The following is a 23,117-nucleotide window of genomic DNA, read 5'->3' on the forward strand; positions in this document are numbered from 1 at the left end:
ACTATGTGGACAATATTGACAAAAATGAATATCTCAAATGATAGTGTGTCCGTCCAACAGAAATTATCTTAAAATGGGCATTTTAATGACTTTAAATGTTGTCTTCAAATGTAGTTGTAGTGAGGCTTAGGTACCTTATTTGGAAGTTTACATGTTTTATTTTATTTTTGATTCATTTTTTATTTGCATAATTTGCTTTATGATTCATAATTTCTTTGCTGCTTGTAGCATAGCATCATTAAAGTAAAGGATAATCGGCCCAATAAATTCAAATCAAGGAAATTCAAGGTAATTCAGTTTAACTGTAAAGTCATTTGAGTAAAGTAGGATTCATACTTTGGACATCAAAACATCACAGCTACACATCCACATTAGTTGTCAGCATTTTAGGCAGTTTATTTGAAAAACACATACAAAAAGATCATATACAAGACAATAAATAAAAAAGAGACAGAACAGTTTGGATTAAGCTATGCAACTTTTTGCATCATCATTAGTAATAAATACAGTACAAAATCCACCCAGAGTGAATCTAGAATTTTCCACAATATTCACTGATCATGTTATTCTTCATTATGATTTAGCTATTGCTTTCATATTATTGATACATACTTCTACTTCTCTATAAAATACTCAAGATCATAAAACATTGCGCGGTTACAGCAAAACAGCAGTGTGTTGTACAAAGATGGCCACTTCCCTTTTCACTGGCAGGTTAATAATCAACATTTTTTCAGCAGCAAAGAAACATCTGAAATATTCAAGAAGGTACAGCATCATATGAAACACATCTACAGAGCTACTCCCACATACACATAGGAAAACCTGAGAAGGACATGCATTAAAAAGCTTGTGCTTTAAGTTCTACTGTTCATTCCGGTTCATCAGCTTGAGTTAATACTATGGCTACTGTCCAGGTTGCTCTGGAGCAATGGTTACACTGTGGAGGACATGGGTAAGGCCAGTGAGAGCACGAAATGAAATCATATAGTAAGACCAGCCAGCGTCATTCCAATTCTATAGGTTTTGCAGGATTAGTAGAGTATTAATAAGAAATGCACACCAAAACAGTAGCTTATTATACCCAAGTGTAAAACACACTATCTATATTGTATAACCACAGTACACCAGAAATTTGCTCAATAATCAATGGCTCAAGTTAGATACTTTCCTAAGTCCCACACAAAGCATTTGCCAGCAATACATAAGACCAGATTATACAGCACATTTTGTGGGACCTAAAGCAAGAGGAATTCAATTGATATTTAGATATGATTGAATATTAAAAACAAATCGGAAAAAAGGTTAACTGTAAATAATGTAAATGTCAACATGTAAGTTGTCGAGCCACATGAGGAGCTCAGAGCCCGTACTCTGCTTTGGGTTAAAGCAGCGATGTAACTAATAAGTGAATGAATGGAATGTCATCCAGAATCAACAGCACCATGCTGGCCAGAAAATGGATCAGAACCGCCCCAATTCATTCTCAACAAGAATCTTTTTTTCTCCTCGGAAAAGAAAACACAAACGGCATGCAGAAGCATCCCCACCGACCAATGCATAATGAGGTATAGTTTTTTTCATATTTTGTGTTATTCTAAATAAATATATTGATTAAATTGCAAAGTTATGAGATAGAGACATTAAATATTCCACCACAATAGCTAGCTAGCTACAGTTAGTAATAAATAATGATTGTTAAATACTTAAGGCATCTTTAATCACAGCATTCTATGTGAACTAGCAAACCTCCATTGTCATCCATCTGTAATTTTTTGGATGGAGGTTTAATACAAAAAGAAAAAGCAACACAAACAGTCAAGTCACCCTCCAATAGTACACAAGAAAGCATGAAAATACTTGTAACTGAACATAACACAAACCCTAGGACAAGAGGGATCCACGCCACCAAACCAAATCAGGCAACTCCATATCATAGTGCATTTACAAACACAAGCTACATTAGAACGACATTAATATGCAGCAATGCAACTTTTTCTTCACTATGTTTAAATGGACAAGGACTCAGCGAACTAGTACCATGTCCAGATTGGCATGTGAGCAAAAGAATAGACATTACACGTAAAAAAAGAAACGAAGAAACGAACTAGTGGCAAAAAGACATTGAAATAATGTTTTAAATTAAATGTTAAGAACGTTTGTTTGGTATATTTCAAATGGATGGCTTTTTCTCCCTTTCACACTCCTTCAAGTGAACTACGCCAACATGGTTCATGCATGACAAATAGAAAACGGCTTCTAGCACTGAACATTTTGTTCACAACAGTTGTTCTAGCGGTACCATACACTACTACCATTAGAGGGGAGACAATCATACATATTCTAGCACAGATCACAGGCAGACTAGTTTGTATTTCCCTGTAACACCAGACACAGTGGGAGCAACAAAGATTGAAATGAAAGGATACATAGAGGCGATTCGCGGTTCATAGAAATTACATGTGCTTGCTTGTTCAATAGGCAATAAGGTTCTGGTAATATAGAAATGTCAGGTTTGATCTGTTGTGATTGCAAGACTCAGGCACTGCGTCGTCATGCCGATCATGCCGTGAAGAGGCCACAGAGGAGTTGCTGTTAGCCGCAGAACAAACCCCAGCGCTCACAACTGACTTTGGGGCGAGGAGGAGCTACGATGGCATCAGATCTGCGACTCAGAGCAACTTTGGTCTGGAGATGAGTAGGGAGGAGGGGAGGAGGAGGAGGAGGAGGAGGAGGGGGAGGAGGAGGAGAGGGAGGGGGAAGGGGGCAAGTGTGTTCTGGTCCTTCTCTGTGAATGAATGAGCTCATCAGAGTATATGGTTCACATGCACAGACATAGTCCCGGTTTCTACTGCTCCACAATGACAACACAGCCCAAGCCTGCCGTACAGCATGCACATCTGAGGCCCCGGCTCTAGATCAGCGAGGCCCGTCTACGACACCAACACGTCACTGAAGCCATGCCTGCAGTTAGCGGATTTAGCATCACCTCTTGACGGCTACTAACTGGAAATCCACACACCATGTTATAGACGACGACGAGGGATTTTTGGCTTTTTTTCTTTTTTAATATAACTGCTTTCCTCGTCGCCTATGAAGATTCACCACACTGAATATTGTCACTGTTACAGCTGTATGTCACCCTTTAGTATTATTTTATCACGAACGGAAAAGCAAAGGCATTTGCTTGCTACACAACACTGTTACTCAGTAAATACTTAGTCAGTACTATTAGTCCATAACACCACGAGCGTTCAGCTACAAGATTTCACACCAAACAACCTCATGCTAATCATTGGATATATTCTGTACAGATGTGCTGAGGGCTCGGGCAGAGTGCAGCTTAAAGAGTTATCACAGGCTTGGTAGATCAGGTTTAGTGGCAGAGAAATGGCCGTAAAGAGCACGAGAACAGGGAGTTTGATAGTAAAGGTAGTGTGAGCCTCAGCACATCTGTCCATCCTCTGACCTGCTCTGACCCCCTCGCCCCGCCCCTATACGACCCACCGCACCAGTCCCGTTGTGTTGTGTTGTAGTTAGTGTGCTTTTGTTGATCCCTCCGTCACTGCCGTCTCAGAAGGCAGGCTCAAAGACGGACGCAGAGGGAAAGAGGAAAGGTTTTGGCAGAGCGTCCCCCGCGGGAGGCAATGGAGAAATACACGACCAAGACACACAGCTGAGCGGAGTTGGAGAGTTATCAACTGTCGGGCGTCAGCTGGGTCTCAATGTCCACTCTGCAAATTGGGCATTTCCTACTCGTTGCCAACCACTGGTCCACGCAGGCCTGGTGGAAGAGGTGCATGCAGGGTAACCTCCTGCAACAGTCAAACACACAGAGAGAAACACATTCAAGTTTAGGGCTGTGCGGGTAATCAAGTTTTAATCAAGATCATTTCTAATCCTCAATGATCAGCTTGGGGCTTTTTAACCAAGAGCTCAGTAAAATCATGTGTTTTTTGAGCAGAATTCTGACTGGAGGAAAAAAAATAGTTGTTATATAGCAATGATTCAAGTCTAACCCAGCTATATACTGTCAATTCAGCAATTTGTACAAGAATCAACATTTCTCCCTGGGTAGTACAGTCAGAGTTAAGCACATATGTACCTGGAAAACTATATTTTGTAACTACACCTACTCTATTGCTCACATCAATAACACGAGATGAGTTGGCTGGATGCCAATACTGTCATAAAAGCTCCAAAAACACCAAGCAGAGACTTGAATTGTGGCTTTTAGAGCACACAATGATCCTGTTTTGGACCAAGTGCCTCCAGTCCTGTAACAGTGCGGTGTCAAAGCGCTGCATTGTCGAGGCTGCTTGACAAAACAAACAGCGTAGGCAAATGAGACATTCTGCAGGCTCTGCCAAAACCCGACCAGACTCTCACCGAGTACAAATAAGGCCCCTTTCATAATTCTCCCGACACCAAACAGAGCAAAGAATTCACCCACGTCGCTTCGGAAAACTCAATTTTCTTGAATAATGTGACGTAACAATCTAAACTGCCCATAGTTTAAAAAGGTGGCGGCCAAGTTTAAATTCTATGGTAAGATTTGTTGTTAACCTGGTTTAGGGTTAATATAGTCAAATGTCTTCTTTAATGGATTTATCTTGATTATTATTCAATGTTATGGTTTCTTATGAACAAGTTTCATTTGGCAAATTGGTGGACCTAAATCCAAATTAAAAATGATGAATGAATGGAGCGTGTTGAGCAAAGAATCCAGTGGTGCCGCACCAGAAAACAAAACGTTCTTGAATAATTGTGCGTACCTGACATCCTCTCCGTCCTCCAGCATTGACAAACAGATAGTGCACTTCTCATCAGTGTCCAATTCCTCGTCGTCCAAACAAATTTTCAGGTCTTGGGGTATTCTCTGCAAAAAAAAGAACGACAATAAATGAACAATTCTTAGCTTGCGTTATGCAGGGGTGGGTTTCAGGTTTGTTTACGCCATGGGTATTTCGAAATGAGAACAGACTAATCAGCATTCCCAGTGAAAAATAATCATTTGTCTTTGGATATTACAGACTCAATTATTCGCCCTCACTCGCAGTGTGACATCCTTTCTGGAGTATCTAGGTCATATTCAGTGTTGTGGCATTTGAATTCCTCCAGCATACATATCCACAGACTGCATGAGTCATCTCCAGCCTTCAATTGGGCATACTGCAGACTGCAAATGCCGGCAGAAATGAGTTTGACCTTTGAACTCAAGTGGGTAGATGCTTTGATCTTATGGACTTGGGAGACAGCCTTGTCTATTTCCTCCTCATCTACAGCAACAGTGTGTAGCAGGATGTAGAGTTGTAGAAGTTAGTCCAAATTTAATCCAGAGATTCAGTCACTTCTAATCGTCTAATTGTGCTTGGGTCTTTTTTGCCAAGAGGACTTCAGCCATTCCTCTTTTTTTTATTATTAAATGGCAATGATAAAAAGATCAAATTAATATTGGGCCATTAATAGAACAAAATAGAATAGAAATGAAAATTGTTGTCAATCAATAGGAGGCCCTAATTTGAATGTTTGCACTAAGCAAATCGACTGCAATTATTTATATTTTTTTAATATATTAAAAACTTACAGATTTTATAACCAGACCCACAATAAAAAATTCATGTTTCCTGGCCCGCGGGTTAAAAGACAACCCGCGCATCACTACCCCATGCCACCTGGGAATCCATCCCGGGACCTTCTTGCCGTGACGTGAGAGCATTTACTACTGCCGTGCTGCCCAAGTTATGAAATGAATGTCTTGTATATGAAACATTCTAGAACTGTACTTTTGACCTCTACAAACTACTGTAGTTCTGTCCTGGTACGCAGTGCTTTGTTTGACCTAAAGATTCAAAAGTGTCCCTAGCCAAATGAGGTTGAATTCTGTCAACTGGACACATGTTTTGAAAGAGGCTCTATTTGTCCAGAAAGACAATCAACCTTGAATTGAAAAGGAGGTTCCAACACATTCGCACTAAATTTAAAACTGGACAAATGTAACAGACCTATCACAAGGAACAGATTTTAAATACAATTATATGTCTCATGGTTGTTAGCTACCACAAAGCTGATTTTCTCAGAGCAAGCTTTCAAACTTTAATTTATTTGGTAACACTTTATGATAACTATATTCCAACATTAGTAAAGCATGAACAAAGACTTAATTCATCGTGAACAAATAGTTTGTTAAGAATACTTCAGGCTTATTAATTATTTAACTAATAATCTAACATCAAATTCTAAACCCTAACCTTAAGTAGTTACTTAGCTCGAATCATGCTTAATAGTCTATATGTTTGATATGCTATTATTATCATTTTATTATTCATTGTAATATGTTGACCCTTAACACCGAGACAAGTTCCCATGTTTGCCAACTGACAATGGCAATAAACATTTTCTAAGTCTGATTCTGAATAAGTCTTTGTTCATGCTTTGTTAAGACTAATTAAGGTGTAGTTATTATGAAGTGGTACCATTTATTTACTTAAACCAAAACAAGGGAAACAATAGTATATTGTACATTGTAATATTGTAATATTGTACCATAGAAACAAAATATATTATATCTTTTGAATGGGAAAACGTCCTCAAAATGCTGGACAGGAAGCTGAATCTCAAGAATGAGTGCTAAATGACTCATTATGACTATCAACAATTATGCAAATAATGACTCCAGTGACAGTTCACACTTAGGGTAGTTCAACGGTCTTAACCAACAACAGTCTCCAGTACACTACCAGCTGGTGTTAGTTTCAGTGCAGTTAGCTCCTCCCTTCAGACAGCTATTTAAGACAGAGCTGCGTATGAATTGAAAAGCTACTTGGATGATATAAACCTTGTCCAGTTGACAGAATTCCACCTTCTTTTGCTCATTAAAAAGAGTCAAATGTAACGGTACCTTCTTGTACTTGTGGGGGAAAGTGTATCTCTCGATGGTGGTCTGTACTGCGCCCCGGTTTACGCTGCCGAGCCGGTCTTCAAGCTGCAAGAGCTCCTGGAACCCCAGGATAAAGACAGTTTATCAAAAGGAAAGGATTGGTAATATGACTGAAGTAAACATAAAAAAAAATCATTATATAACCTCAGTTACAATTAATTAGCATTTACAGTTTAGAGAGACATGATTATGGCTGCAATTAATTAATCAAATAATCTTGTTTTTTTGGTTTTCAGTAGCTAGGACACAGGTAGAATATGGTGACTGCAGGCTTCCAGATAATATTTATGAATAAACTATGTTATTGATGAAAATCACAAATGGCTCGTTTTTTATTTATTTATTTTGATTTAAGAATGTCACTATCTACATTTTAAAATGTATTTCTGCTCGTGTTTACACTACCAGTTAAACGCTTGCACACACCTTCTGATTCATTTGAATGAGAATCTAAGATGTCAAATGTATGAAGCGAGGCGTTTGCTTTGTTGACAGCGCCGCAAACCCTTGGCCTTCTCTCACGCTCAATGAGCAAGTCACTTGAAATGGTTTTCACTGTCATGTGAAATGCAAGAGAGATTAGCTCAATGCCACACTGTGGAACATCTATCACCACAGGGAAAAGCAGGTGCCATAGGCTTGATCTGAAACGTTGCACATTTTGTAACGTAGCAAGTTCAAGGGCCTGTGCATTTGTGGATTTTCATTTTGCCTATTTCTCATACATTTTCCAGGGAATTAATAAAATAAATTGGCTCTTGCTCACCCTCTGAGACCACCACTTAAATCACAGGTCCTGTATTAGCAATGCTCATTAATAATTGGAGTAATGGTTTATCATTCTGTTTTATTACGTAATGCTATGCAAATCATGTACAGTGAGAATCAGCTTTGAGACATTCGATGTGTCTTAACTCACACATAAGCGTCAAGCTGTACCTACTAAAAACGGAAACAATACCTTCCGTGACAGACATAAACCAGCACGTATGCTCGTAATAAACAATGCACTCAAATGAACAAGAAGGAACAAATGGAAACAAATGTTATTAGATTAAAGGCAGATGGCAGATTTGAAACATTTGGAGAACAGTCAGCGCAAAAAAATAATGTTTTAGCCGCCACAGCTTTCTGTTTACAGCACGTCCTCAGCATTGGTCACAGAGAAATGGTGACGAATGTGTGGCAGCGTGCATATCTACTGCGGAGGGAGGGAGGGAGAGAGAGAGGAGAGAGAATGAGAGAAGGAGAGGGTCAGAGGGAAAAAGAGAGAGAAACAGGGAGGGAGGAAAAAGGGAAAATAAATAGAGAACTAGTATAAAGAATAAAAAGCATGAAAAGGAAGTAGAAAAGGGAAAGAAAGGAGAGACCCAAGGCAAGAGAGAGTTAGAGTTAGAGAATAGAGAGAGCGAGGGAGAGAGAGATAGAAGAGAGGCAGCAAAAAACAAAGGAGGATAAAGAGCATAAAAAGGAAGTCGAAAAGGGAAAGAAAAGAAGAAAGGAGAGACCCAAGACAAGAGAGAGAGAGTTAGAGTGAGAGAGACAGAGAGAAGAGCGGAAAAGGAAGGATAGCGAGAGAAAGCGAGAGGGGGGGAGTGAGGAGAGTGAGAAAGGAAAGAAGGAGGGGGACCGCGAGCAAGAGGAGATACTCACCTCGTAACTCTCCCGAACAGCAGAAGCGTGGCGGGAGGGGTTGAGACTCTGCAGAGCGAGTAAGTGCAGTTGAGGATACGGATAGTTTCTGATCTCGTGAACGACCTGTGAGACGACAGACAAAAGAAGCACCGTCTTCAGATCTGAGTCGGAAATCACAGACAGGAAGCCACAATAGCTCCTGTAACCGGGGCATCCAGTTTATTCTGACAGAGCCCGGGGGGGTGCCAACAAGAGAACAAGGCATCTGCGCCTATACATTCCGCTCTTTGGTTACAGTATCTGGTGAAAGACGTCTAGTCCTGGTTTGGACTGATTTGCACTATATTCAGTCCTGGATTAAACCTTGTCTGGACACTGCTAGCTCTGGACGTCATTCATCTAATCATGTATCACCACGTGTGCAACATGCTGTAGACACGGGGACAGTGAACTCAAAGGCTGGAGGGTTGATTTCCACTCGGACACTTTAAGCGCCTCATATGGTGTGACTGTAGTGAGTGAGTGAGTGCTGGTGGTCTGTCAGTTTGCCCCAGGGCAGACATGGCTAGAAAAGTAGCCACCAGGTGCGTATGAAAAATGTCAAAACATCTTTCAGTGTAAATTTGATGCGTTATTATTGCTTATCTTTTACTTCAGCTGGTATTTATTGTTGTCCACATACTGTAAATACCAGTTGCATAATAATCTTCATAACCGCATTGTTTTTATTCCACTTTGATTTAATTTCATCCAATGAAGAGTTTATCATTCAATTGGTATTGTAGTTAAACATGTGTATTTTTCCAAATTATGTTTTTGGAGCTATTTTTTTCTTGAATATTTTAGATACTGTTCTGACATTTTTATTCCACTGCAGAAAGGTTATCTTCTCTTATTTAGACCCACTTTAGTCCTTCAGTCCTCACATTCACAGCAACAACATCTTAAAATGTTGTGGTGGTGATAGTATTTTCAGGATGAATTAACTCCTGATCTTCTAGACCTCGTCGCACTGGACCGTGGAGCTCACCACTTGTGTCGACGTGTTGTTCCGGGGGAAGTGGTGCATTCTGGGAGAGGTCAGGTAGTGCTGATAGTGCTGCGGCAGCGGGTGGATGTGGTACTGAGGAGGCAGCCCGGCATCTACGCTCAGGTCCCTGGAGAGAGGGGAGAGAGAAGAGAGAGGGGAGGGAGGAAGAGAAACGTGAGCGAGTCCACATCAAATTGTTCATGATACGTCCTCATTTTCTTTGGGGGGCATAACCAATTTTAATATTGCAATGTAATGCCATTTACAGTGCCATCTTCCTCTCTGTTTCAGTATAATGGAGATTACAAATATCATATGCCCCTGTTTAATTTTGTCCAGCATCCGTTTGTATAAATAATATATCATCAAATATACTGCAAAGTATCTCTTTTACACTGTGATAAAAATGCCACATCGCCCCGATCTACTGTCCACGCTGCTTCAAAGATCTCCATTTCCCCCACCAACGTGCTGTAACAAAACCAAAGCCACCCGTCCTTTTAAAAGAAGTCCAGGGTTTGAGCCGCTTCCTACATGAAGAGACGGACTGATTTTTAATAGACCTTTATTGGGTCTGTCAAAACATTTTACCATGAAATTTGATTCACTTCATGCTCCTTACAAATGTATTTACATATATTTACTAACTATTTATCAATCTATCAAACTGGTATTCATAAAGAGCTTTTTATACAAAAATGAACCACACAATTATGCTGTATAAGCCTTGAAGAGAAAGAGAGAGATATAAGAGAACGGGAAGAAAGAGATAAAGGAAAAGAGGGGGTTTGGAGTGAGAGGCAGAGAAATACAAGAGAGAATGTGTGAGAAAGAATTAGAAGAGAAGAGAAAGGCGAGCGCGAGAGAGACGGGGAGAGAAGTGAGAGTGACAGAAGAGAGGGAGACCGGGTCCCTCAGTCATTATCGCACTACACTTTCAGAGGAAGATCTTCTGCGCTCAGCTACGACTGCAGAGCCCCTAAATAATGAAACATCTTTTGCCACTCGCTCTCTGCCTCAACTTACCGTCATTTTTTCATATTAGCAAGAGCGCTGCCGCAGTAAATCTCCTGACTTACAGCTCTCTCCATCACCTTTACGTTTGGCATTCGTACATTGATTAAATGCCTGGCGCGATTTATTTGAAGTGATTTGACATCATAAATCATTCGCAACAACTGCCACTGTAGCTCAAACCACGCTGCGTTTTTAAAGACGACATGTTACGCTTTTTAAATACTGAACATTAACACGCATTGATTATAATTTTGGATGTTGTTCTTTGTAAACTGCCGTATTGATCTAGACCAACTGAATACAGGAAACAGATGGACCATGGTGGCATTTGACCATAGCGAGCACGTTTTTAACCCTACATGTATGATTTTTGAGTCTGAAATTTTTGAATTACAAGTACCGGTATTGAATAGTGGGCAGAGATGGGGGGGTAGGTGAAAACAGGAATTTTCTGAGCACTCAAGCCTTAAACGCAAGACTCAATCAAACTACAACTTGGAGTAAGTTAATGATCAAGCATAGCTCATAAAAGACATACATAATATGTACTTGAAACCAGTTGACTATAACTGAACCTTTTTCTACTATTTACATAATATGCCCAATTAAAATTGAGCCCATTTTTAATAGCCTGATTTTTTGTTGATGGGATGAAAATGTGTTGTCTTGCAGGAGAGAAAAGGCAAAAGTAAATACATTTTATAAATAAAAGTAAGGGTGCACGGTGGCAAAGCGCTCTTCTGGTTAGCGCTCTTGCCTCCCAAGAAGGAGATCATGGGTTCGATTCCCGGACCAGACCAACATCACATGATCTCTCTGGGTGGAGTTTGCATGTTCTCCCCGTGTTACCGTGGGTTCTCTCCGGGTTCTCCGGCTTCCTCCCACCGTCCAAAGACATGCATGTGTTAGGCAGAAATTGGTAACTCTAAATTGGCCCTAGTGAATGAATGTGAGAGTGTCTGTAATGGCTATGTCTCTGTGTTAGCCCTGCAACAAGTTGGCCACTGTCCAGGGTGTACCCCGCCTAAGGCCCGAAGTCACTGGGATAGGCTCCAGTCACCCGAAAATGGATGGATGGATAGCATTTCAATAAATGAAAAAAAATCACTCATTCGTCCAGGAGTGATCAATTGTAGATGACGTCTCTAAGACTTCTGGACAATGTTTACAATTAAGATGTGCTGCTGACCTGAAAAGTTAGACTTTATACGGCCCTGAGGGCCAATTTAGCTTGGAGCAGTATAAAGTCTAGCTGGTAAGGCCAGCTCCTTCTGATAAAAATTGCTTTTGGATAGAAGTCAAAACATCTTGTGTTTTGAACACATTGTCCAGATGACTGCTTTTGATGAAAAGCTAATATTAAACTGTCCATTCACTCCATCCAATTCACTTTATCCATTTACTTATTGCTGTGGTCTATAGAAATACTTACAGTACAAATAAAAGAATAGCCGACTAAGAAGAAATTTGATAAACTACAAATCCATCAAAATAATTAACAACTAAACTATTAAAGGACTACAGCCCTAATCTTAAAATAGCGTAGTCTCTAGTGCTACTGCCCGCGCAACCTTGGATCAAATAGCAGGATCTCAACAAAGCTTCCTCTGTGTACTAGACATTTTAATTATTGGACAAATTGATATTAAAAATGCCATTGTATAAATCCATCACTTGCTTACCAGTCTGTTCCCTCAGCTAGGTAGCGCGGTTGCTGCACCACAGGCTGAGGAGGGACATGAATCGGGGGAGCGAACTCGTATCCCGGCCGCAGTCTGTGGGGCTGGGGTGGAACTCTCTCTGGGGTGCGTCTGTTAACAGTAAGATTAAGCATACGCTTGACATTTGGACTTTTGGAATCTGGCAGACATATTTACTTTTGTAACTAAAAAACAAACCACTCAAAGGACATTTGTGTAATTTTCTCTCTCTTGAGTATCTTTATTTAATTTTAGGGTTAGGACATAGTGATGGTCTGATCTATTCATGTCATAGTCAAAGGTTGAGAAACAGTGATTTAACAGAGCGGTCACTGTATGTAAGGGAAAGTATCTCAGCTCATCTTTTGTTGAACGGTGAGTCCTTACCAGAGCTGTGTCAGAACTGAAGAAAATACTGGGTGGCGAAAGATACATGTATTCACTCTAAAGTATGGCCACGAGCACCTCGAGGGCCACAGAATCAGTTAAATTGAATACAGCTAATGTGAGGTTTGGTCTCGGGTTACTTTTAAATTGCAATAATGGTGATAAAAGTCTGATTGAACATAAACTGATTCTTTCATACCGAAATCCATGTTTGAAATGTTTGTATGACAGCAGTACCTGGAGGGTGGCAGGATGTGTCTGTGCTGGGCCTCCAAAAGCTGCTGCTGCAGGAGGTATTGCTGGTGTAATGCCTGAGGTAGGAAAGGGGGGGCGGGGAGGTCCTGGAACTGGGGTGTGGACATGGGGTTAAGAGGTGGGTGTAGTGGAGGGCCATGTTGGTGACCCGGGGGAGCCAAGTGAGGGTTAATGCCCGACTGGGGCTGCCCGGGGTGGGGCATGGGGAAGTCCATGGGCAGCGAGGCCTGAGGGCCTAACTGGAAGTGCCGGCAAGAGGTAGCATGGCTGTGCTGCTGCTGCTGCTGCTGTTGCCGGTTGAAATGGGATCCTGCAGGAGATAGGACAAGCTGTCAAGGAGCAGCACAAGAGATTAGATGGAATTAATAGTGGGTGAAATGTGGAGTCACTGTGTGTGTCATATAGCATGTTAATGAAGCCCTGGCGCTTACCTAGAGTGAACATACTTCTGTGGGTGGAAAATGGTTACCACAGAGCCATGAGCATGAATACCATTATTTGGTCTTGAGTATAACGGAATTCCGATCTCTGGTTCGACTGCCGGTCTTCAGATTCACAGAAGGAAACCGGATCAGAAAGGTAAAGTCGGCATTTACTACCTCTTCAGCGCAGCTCGGTTTTACATTTGCAGCTGACCGTACAAGTGTCATAGTAATTATTCAAATGTTTTCTTGAGTAGATGCCAGAACCCCATTTGACACTAGCATGTTGAAGACAGTAACAGCACAGAGCTTTAGTATTCCAAGAGCTTCACTAAAGTCTATTTAAACCACATGAGTTTAGAGGAAATTACTTGGATGTCTTTCTCTTTCCAACCACAGCTATTTGGCAACTACAGTGAACAGACTGCTGTCCATGCAGGCTCGATGGAGAAGACATGCTTACTTAGCCTTTCTTTGAATACTGTTACTGTGCTTAGAACGGCCCCTTTGATTAGAGTAAAGATGAAACACATTTTTTCAACATTACAAAAACCTGTTTTTAAGTGGCGGAAAAATAAGCATTGAATGTTTGCTTTAAACAATGTCAACTTCTATGTACCATAGACTTTGATGGAGTCACCAGTTATGATATGGAAATATAAAATTATGTTACCACAATTATGTTTGGCCAAGTCTACATTGCATTTACATAAGAGTATGTTTGGAAAAAGCAGTGTTTTTATGAAAAGACGGATGTCTGAGCAGTAGCGCGTAATGGTTTTGTGCCTCGCAGGACATGTAGTCAATGCAGCTGAGCAGACGGGCAATGACCTTGTGTTGGGGTCAAAGCCTTGCGTCTAGACACGGTTACTGTAGCTACTGAACGTTAGCAACACTGCATTTCCAAAGCATCTCTGTCAAAACGATCACCATGAACGACAGCAGATAGACTGTTAAGGCCCTGTGATAGAGTCTATCTTTGTCAGAGCAGAGGGAGGAGGAAGTGGGGGAGACGGGTGTAAGAGGGGGAGTTCTGTTTTGTTCTGGGAGGGGGCAGGTAGGGACAAGGGAGAAGGGGAAGAGGACAATATATGGAAATCAGCAAGAAGCACACTGAAGGTTAGGAAAAACACTATTGTCTTTATTGAAATAAATATTAGTATTTGTGAAATCTGTGTTTAATTTCTTTCCTCTTTTGTAATAAATAGTAATAAATCCATGCAACAAAAATAAACAACAGACTAAAAGGCAAGGCCCACCATGCTCCATAGGTTAAAAAAGAACAAAAAGCAGCATCCAATGAGCAGACGTGTTGGCTATAGCACATGATTCAAGTACAGCAGGATACATCTTTACTACAGAAAGATTACATTGGATTTGAACTAGTCAATGTAGAAAAAACATAAACAAATAATGAATCATAAATGTGAACCATGCATTGAAAGTACTATTACCAGAACAAAAGGTAAAGAGAGACCACAACCAAACAATAAGACGTTATTACTAATAGAGGACTTTTTTTTTTAGCAGTGCAGGAAAAATAGGCATCCCTGTGAAATGGATAGCATTTTGGCTTTGGGTTAGTGGGGAAATCAGAAGTGATGAACCACCAGTTAGCACATTTTGCAGACTTTTGTAATTTGTAATTTTGTTATCAACAACCTGACAATTCAGTGTGATTCAAAGCTTGAATTATTTTTGCAAAAAAGGGAACAGAAACAATTACACAAAAATGGAAACATTTATGACAGGTGTTCAGGTGCAGTGTACGTTAAGTTAGCTTTGGCATGCACTTGATGATTCCAATGGGATTATTGTGGACTTATGTACATTGCACCTTGTGCGAAGAGAAAAGGGAGGATGAGCCAAATTCTGGTGTTCAACAATGCAGTGCACTATTGGAAGTCATGCAAAATGTATCCACTTTACAGGAATTTACAGCATGTTTTCTATCAAGACTGGATGGGAGGTACACAATGACATTCAATATCTAAAAAGGATCTAAATGCTTAATCAGTGCTACAGCAAATTGACAGAAAAAAAGACAAAAGGTGCTCTGGACTAAGGTGTTAGCTATGTTTAGTTTGTTTAACATGAAAGTCTATGGCTGAACACATCTGGAGAGGGGGGTGCTTTTAATACCAATGCCGTCTTCTGATGGAAAGAGGAAATGAAGAAGGGGTTCACAATACAGCTAAATGCAGAGAACAGGCAGAGGCCACGCCACACCACACAGCAGCAGATGATCATTAGCTACACAATGGGGGGGACGACAAAGATCTGATAAATGCAGAATGTAGAGCCAGCCTCCATACTATGAAACAGGGAAATAAGAACAGAAATAAAAGCACAATGAAATCACTGATGCCACTGTTGTGAAATTAATTTTACACTGGAGCTTCTAATTAGGCAACTATCGATTATTTCAGTAGTTGACTAGTCAGCAATTATGTATTTGGTTAGTCGACAGGTCAAACGATTGTAGATTGAGGGGTTTTAAATATTTTTAACCAGATTGAAATATTGTGACAGGAGGCTTTAACAAATTATATGTGCCAATGAAAGCAGAATCAGAAATAGTTTATTCCTTTTTGGACATGTATTTTAGAGTCTGCAGTCCAGATAACAATCACAATTAAAACCAAAATACGATTACGATTATTAGTCGACAAGTCACGGTTGTTCAGATAAATCGTTGCAGCGCTACTTCTAATTCTCGGTTTTGAGTGTGACCGCAGACTCGGCTCTTGCTGCTACGGAATGGCAAATTAACATTAAATAACTATCAATAGGCGACTCGGAACACATAATGTATAGTTTAGTTCACATACTAACACGTGTAGATGGCAAAAATGCAGATAAAAAGCCGACAAGACGCGTATTTGCAGATGATCTTCAAATGACATCATCCAGGCACAGATAAGATGAGTGGCTGGAGAAGGCTACGTCTATTTTGCGGTATTTTTACTGTGCCGCTATGGGAAAAACGCACCCTAATGTTATGTTCTGCCGGGTATACGTGCCCGTTAAGTAATAACACGGATATTACTGCCGCACTAAATCCACAGTGAGGGAATGTTTTTTGGTCATTAGGTAAATTGCTACAGACGTCCGTGTGTGAGTGGTCCTTTGTGACAAATGTTTACAGGCGAGCTAGCGTAGCATACTGTAAACGACGCTATTTTTAGTTTTACATGTTGTAAAGAAGACCGCAAATTAACAGCTTTTATTGTCACGAAATAAGTACGATTTGCATGATATTTAGCGCAGTAAATTGTTATTAATCTGTGGAGCCAGTCAATCGAGCTAATGTCAGAGCTAAGCTCAAGCTAGTAAAGCTAGCCAACAGCTGCAGTGCATATTAAGATAAACAGGGCACATGTTTTGGCTCGATGAGAGAACTAAAACCATACCTCGATTTCTTACTGAGCCGAATACGGGAAGAACCAGATATCCGACATGCACTAACACCATCCTGGGGTCCGTGTCTTACAGTTCCGCTGGTTTATTCGGAGATTAAGTAGGAGTAGCCCATGCGGATCTACATTCAGGCGGCTGCTTGTTGGAGCTAAAGGCTAAAGTTGCTAGCACCTCGGGCAGCCCTCAGTGCGACTGTTTCTGTCTCCTCCGCTTGGATGTGCTTCACTACAGCAGACATGTCGTGGGGCATCACGGCCACAGGGGGGCGCTTCGGAGAACAACAATTGTTCTGTTGTTTTGTGTGGGGATATTATAGATCCAGGTAGACCATAATATAATAGATCCAGGGGGTAGAGCATAATATAATAGATCCATGTGGTAGGATTGCCAAAACTGCTTAAAGGAGACATTATGTTTTTCCCAGGTACTTAGGATTAATTTATAACAATAATGTTGAATAAATATAGCATAATTTTACATTCTGTTCATTGTAAACCGTAATATTCGTGGGTTCTCTCCGGGTTCTCTGGCTTCCTCCCACCGTCCAAAGACATGCAGGTGTGAGGCAAAAGAATGGTCGTCTGTGTGACAAGGGCTCTGTGTTAACCCTGCGATGAGCTGGCCCCTGTCCAGGGTGTGCCCTGCCTAAGGCCCAAAGTCACTGGGATAGGCTCCACTCACCCGCGACCCCTAACGGGAACAAGCGGTTGAAAAGGAATGAATCATCATAACGGCTTAATAGAAACAGTTCCATTGGATTTTTGTTCAAATCTGCAGACCTGATAAGCCCTGCTCCATCATAGTGACATTTCACTGTAGCAAGTGCACTCTGGTGGAGGGTTTGCCACGTTTTGTCTGTGTAGAGATAAAGAATAAAACATTTTGTCTATTTATAGAATAACCTTATTGTATCTTTAGTATTCCCAATGGGTATCAGACCCAATTTGGGTCCCAACAGGTTCTCAATGGTTCTCAGAAAATTGTCAATATTTTTCTTCTTAAAAGACAATATAACTCATCAGATAGGAAAAGGCTGTTTGGGTCGTATCCACAAATACAATAGTGGTCACTGGGAGAAAAGGTTTTGAGCTACTGGTTTAGACCTCCACAAACATGTTCTGAAATTCATGGGATTCATTCTTGTATTAATAGTTTTGCAGTTCATTCAGTCTTCTCTCACATTTTAATGCTTCTGCAGTTGTTTTCAATGTGTTTGGACAGAATCCCGCTTTTTAGACATGGCAAATCCAATTGCAATGCTACAGAAAAATCTCAATTTCATTTTTTTTTACAGCCTGCTTATTTATTATTTCCAAAACTACAAGCAGAAAATATATTTTTAAGCTAATAAAACACCTGTAATTAAAGAATCCAAGATATATAAGTTAATACTCTTTCACTGTGGAACTCCTCCAGGTTTCTACTTTTCCCTAAGAGGTTTGGTAGTTTTTCCTGGCCGAGAAGGAGGGTCTAAGGACAGAAGAGCTTGGGACAGTTGTCTAAGAAAGTACACGGGATTCTGGGACATTGCCAAGTCCCTATGAACATTGTTTAATCTGTTTTTCACTGTAGCCCCTCGAGGCAGTTGCCTCTGTTGTGATTTTGGGAAATAAATGGAATTGAATTGAATACCATACTGAGAAATATTCCAAGCAAAGCATGTCGGTGTAGTCCCTCATTCGTCCAGGAGAGTTCCATTGTAGAAAAAAGTTCAGTTGTAGTCATCTGGACTCAGTTTTAGAAAAAAACAACGTTTCGACTCTCATCCAAGATGCAAATTGCAAATTACTACAACTGAACCTTTTTCTACAATATTCCAAGCAAAGCAATCATAACCATCACACAAGTTTTGATTGTTAACTGTTTTCCTTTTTATTTGTTTGTATTTTGACTTTAATTAGGATTTAATTTCCTTTTAGGAACATCGATGAAAAGTCCCACATGGGGATATGGACGCGATCGGCTCGGCCCTAAATCGAATAAAATGCAGCTTGCAACAGCGCCACCTAGAGCAAAAAAGAAAATGCACAAGAGACTTGGAACAGTGATTGAGCTCCTATGATCATAGGGAATCAGGATGGAAGTTATCGGTCCGGAAGTTACAGAGTCCAAAATGGCGGCATCGCTGTATGATAAACAGGAAGTCAACCGTGTTGTTTCAAAGTGGCGCCGCCACGTTTGACTTTTTTTTTTTTTTTAAATCGTACTTGTGTTTTTCGTCCGATTCAGCTCAAAACAACCCTTTTTGCATCTAGAAACATTGAAATTTAATAAAGATTCAAAAAATGTTTGATATACCTTACGTAACACGCCCTCAAAAAAGGCTTAATTTCCTGTCTTTTCAAAGACAAGTCACACCTAATTATAATTGATCTACGGAGCTCATATTTTACCCACGAATGCGTTTTTATGGTCTGATTGGAAATAATTAATACCCATGTAACAAATTTACTCTATAGCGCCACCTACCCATTGTATGACAAACTCAACATTATCTGATTTGTTTGAATCTCATCGGTTATATTCTCCTCGAGACGCCATGAAAAAAAGTGCAGGCTCTCTCTCCCTTTCTGCCTGCTCAGGCCTGCGTTCAGCGGAATCTTGCAATTTGTCAGGACAAATAACTATTTGAATCGCAAACTATGCATTCATCAATGGTGAGCGTCGTTTGGTATCCCGCAAAACGCAGCCAATTTTATTTCGGGTTGTTCTTTTCTTGTTTAAACGTTTTAAATGCATAGATTGCACATTCTGGTGTTTGTTACAGAGGTTTCTATTCAACAGCATAAGTTTCATGTTTAAATGTGTCATTACTGAGCGTAATGACATTGCTAGGTGACACTTACAAAATAAAGGCCTCTGTGTTTTACAGATACAGGAGTTTTATTTTGACATGGCCTGACAGTGACGGATGATTTAACGCTGACAAACATACTGACAAACATACTGACAAATACACTGACAAACACATACTGACAAACAGGGCCGGCCTTTCCACTAGGCCGTATAGGCAGGTGCCTGGGGCGGGCTCTGGATTAAAAAAAAAAAAAAAAAAAATTAAACGTTTGGTTTTTTTGCTTGGCGGAGTTGAGTTTTTTGCGCCCCCTTCTATGTATCCAAACACTATTTTGGAATTGACAAATAAATCTAACTAAAATTGTTATATATGTGTTTTTCACATACTGAAAAACGCACTGACAAACGCACTGACAAACACATACTGACAAACACATACTGACAAACACATACTGACAAACACATACTGACAAACACATACTGACAAACACATACTGACAAACACATACTGACAAACGCACTGACAAACACATACTGACAAACACATACTGACAAACACATACTGACAAACGCACTGACAAACACATACTGACAAACGCACTGACAAACACATACTGACAAACACATACTGACAAACACATACTGACAAACACATACTGACAAACGCACTGACAAACACATACTGACAAACACATACTGACAAACACATACTGACAAACGCACTGACAAACACATACTGACAAACACATACTGACAAACACATACTGACAAACACATACTGACAAACACATACTGACAAACACATACTGACAAACACATACTGACAAACGCACTGACAAACACATACTGACAAACGCACTGACAAACACATACTGACAAACACATACTGACAAACGCACTGACAAACGCACTGACAAACACACTGACAAACGCACTGACAAACACACTGACAAACGCACTGACAAACACACTGACAAACGCACTGACAAACACATACTGACAAACACATACTGACAAACGCACTGACAAACGCACTGACAAACACACTGACAAACGCACTGACAAACACATACTGACAAACACATACTGACAAACACATACTGACAAACGCACTGACAAACGCACTGACAAACGCACTGACTAACACATACTGACAAACAGCTATTGTTCAAAAATTGGTTCTCTTTTTCATCTGTTTGCTACACACATGTAGTAGTCATTAGTGTCATATTTATGACCTTAAAGTACTTTTAAATACATGAAGTACTCTTACGCACATGCAGTACTCTTACACACATGTAGTATTTTTACACACAAATGCAGTACTTTTTACACACATTTTTCACATTACACTTATTTACACAACTAAACTACATTACACAACTTCTTCTTCTTCTTTGATGGTATTTTATGACAGTTGGTATCCATAGTGTTACATTACCGCCTCTCTTTAGACTTTATTCATTAGACTTTATTCTTTAGACCATCAAGCTATCTTGTTTTATCGCGGTTGGTATCCAAGTGAAGTGTCACATTACCGCCAGACTTCACTCTTTAGACAGACTCTAGACATTCTTTATTCTTCTCTCAAGACTTCATTTTTCAGATTCCGACTGGCTTTATTCCAGAGCTGACTCTTCTTCATCTTCCTCTCCTTCTTTGGTGTTTGGTGCTTCTGCCGTACAGCTTCATTCTTTAGGCTTTGATACTTCGCTTGGCAGCCGTATAAAGTCTAAATAAAAAGTCTAAAGAATAAAGCCTAAAGCATAAAGAATAAAATCTAAGAGAACCCAGTGTCGGGGCGATCGCAATCAAAAGCAATGGAAGGAGTACTTTTACGGACTACGACAGAGTCTGAGGACTACGAAAAGTCTGAGGAATAAAGTCTGGCGGTAATGCAACAATTGGATGCCAACCGCCATAAAACAACAACAACAACAACAACAACAACAATCAAAACAAAAAGTCACCAAACTTTGCCCAAAATTCAGAATTGGCAAAAAATGTTGTTTTTTCTGGGCGTATGACAACGCATTTTGAGATATTGCAAATCTAAAAATTGTTCCCATTTGAGCAGATAAGGACCAAATTTGAATTAGTTGTTAAAATTACAAGTTTGGACCGGTTTATGGTGAAAAAATTAAAATGGCCACGATAGCACCCCCTACAGAGTGACCTTTAAATTAACATGGACAGACAAAAAATTGTTTTACGAACATTTTAAAAATTTCGCCCAACATTCTATTTTGGTGTCCTGATCAAAAAAGCCAATCATGCGGCGTAACCGTAGCAATGACAGCAACCTCCCATGTTATCTCTATGGGGAAGGCGGTCGCGCAGGTGGCGAGAGCGCGGCTTTAATTAGGCCCGAGCGCCACAAGCTGGCGAGAGGCCTATTAATCTCGTAAGGCCGTGCGAAGCACGTAGTGCGCACGAAATCGAGCGCGAAGCGCTCGCCCACTTCCAAACACTCACTAACGCACTCCTTCACTCACGCACGCCCCGTGCATACTAATTAGTAGTAGGAAAATGGAACTTTACCGTTGTAAACGGGCGAAGCCCGTGCAAAAGTGCGCACTAAACGAGCACTTTACATTGGGATGATCCCCATATAAAGCACTAATTTGCGCTAAGTAGCTCACGAATACGTTCCTCATCTCTTGCATGTTCCGTGCATATAAGCATGTAATGCAAAAATTGAACATTATTACTGTATAGAGGGTCAAAAACACAAAGTGGGCGGAGCCCATTCAAAATTAACGAAAGTACCCGTCAGTGACCAGGGACCCACACCATGAGGTAGGAAAGCGCGAGCGCTTTCCGAAAATGTATAGTTTATGATATTTGAAAAATGGGAAACATTGTTTTCGCATCGGAATATTATTCTTTCGTCTTCTTCTTCTTCTTCTTCTTCTTCTTCTTCTTCTTCTTCTTCTTCTTCTTCTTCTTCTTCTTCTTCTTCTTCTTCTTCTCGGGACCAACCCCCCTATTTTTCACCCAGTGAACATTGACGAAAAGTCACAAAAATTTGCACACCTCTAAAAATCGTGCCTCTCTACATTCTAGCTATTTCCTTTTTCTAAAATAAAAAAAAATTGGCACATCAGCGCCCCCAAATGTACCAAAAATGCAGTAAGAGATGGGAAATGACCCAAAAAAAATCTGATCGTAGAATCATGAAATTTGGCGCAGAGGTAGATGGTGACAAGAGAAGTAAAAAATATTATTACGGCAACGCCGTCCGCCCAACCAAATGTCGGCCATATTGCTTCAAAAATGGCAAAACATGACTTGGGAGTTTTTCCAAACGTCGTACTTTTACGAACTCCTTCCAGGGCGTTAGCCCTAAAAAGCTGAAATTTGGTGAGACTCATCTTCAGGGGTGGACCATCAAAAGTTATCCACATTTTTATTCTAAGAGTCACGGTGTCTGACGCTGTCTTGCCAAGAATTCAAAATAAAATTGCTTTTTGATGGTAAAACAAAGGGGAGAAGATGTGACAGTGTCACAGATT

The 23,117-nt window shown here is 40.4% G+C and overlaps 1 protein-coding gene across 3 annotated transcripts; it reads right to left on the bottom strand.

Annotated features, from left to right (window-relative positions):
* Positions 1–371: 371 nt before the first annotated feature.
* ark2cb (arkadia (RNF111) C-terminal like ring finger ubiquitin ligase 2Cb) lies at positions 372–17,045 on the bottom strand. 3 transcript variants are annotated; one of them, XM_072433515.1, is made up of 9 exons: positions 16,800–17,039; positions 13,396–15,700; positions 12,947–13,274; positions 12,305–12,433; positions 9,606–9,732; positions 8,594–8,698; positions 6,902–6,997; positions 4,776–4,879; positions 372–3,815 (listed from the first exon to the last, which is right to left on the bottom strand). In XM_072433515.1, exons 2-9 carry the CDS (start codon positions 13,406–13,408, stop codon positions 3,698–3,700), a joined length of 1,020 nt encoding a protein of 339 aa, XP_072289616.1. In that variant the 5' UTR covers positions 13,409–15,700; positions 16,800–17,039; the 3' UTR covers positions 372–3,697. The 3 variants fall into 3 exon arrangements, with proteins under 3 accessions (XP_072289616.1, XP_072289615.1, XP_072289613.1); XM_072433514.1 differs by lacking the exon at positions 13,396–15,700 and having other exon boundaries at positions 6,902–6,985; positions 16,800–17,045; XM_072433512.1 differs by lacking the exon at positions 13,396–15,700 and having other exon boundaries at positions 16,800–17,045.
* Positions 17,046–23,117: the final 6,072 nt, after the last annotated feature.

The sequence above is a fragment of the Eucyclogobius newberryi genome, unplaced genomic scaffold (assembly GCF_026437365.1).
Source record: "Eucyclogobius newberryi isolate DKJ021-1_F unplaced genomic scaffold, fEucNew1.0.hap1 SCAF_6, whole genome shotgun sequence".
In the NCBI taxonomy this organism is placed as follows: Eukaryota; Metazoa; Chordata; class Actinopteri; order Gobiiformes; family Gobiidae; genus Eucyclogobius; species Eucyclogobius newberryi.

Excerpts from the sequence above, each read along its gene's own strand:
- ark2cb (XM_072433512.1), bottom strand. The coding sequence starts at position 16,860 with ATGGTGTTAGTGCATGTCGGATATCTGGTTCTTCCCGTATTCGGCTCA. Across the intron at positions 9,733-12,304 it reads CTAGCTGAGGGAACAGACTG|GGACCTGAGCGTAGATGCCG; the intron begins GTAAGCAAGTGA and ends CCCTCTCTCCAG. Across the intron at positions 3,816-4,775 it reads GAGGACGGAGAGGATGTCAG|GAGGTTACCCTGCATGCACC; the intron begins GTACGCACAATT and ends TGACTGTTGCAG.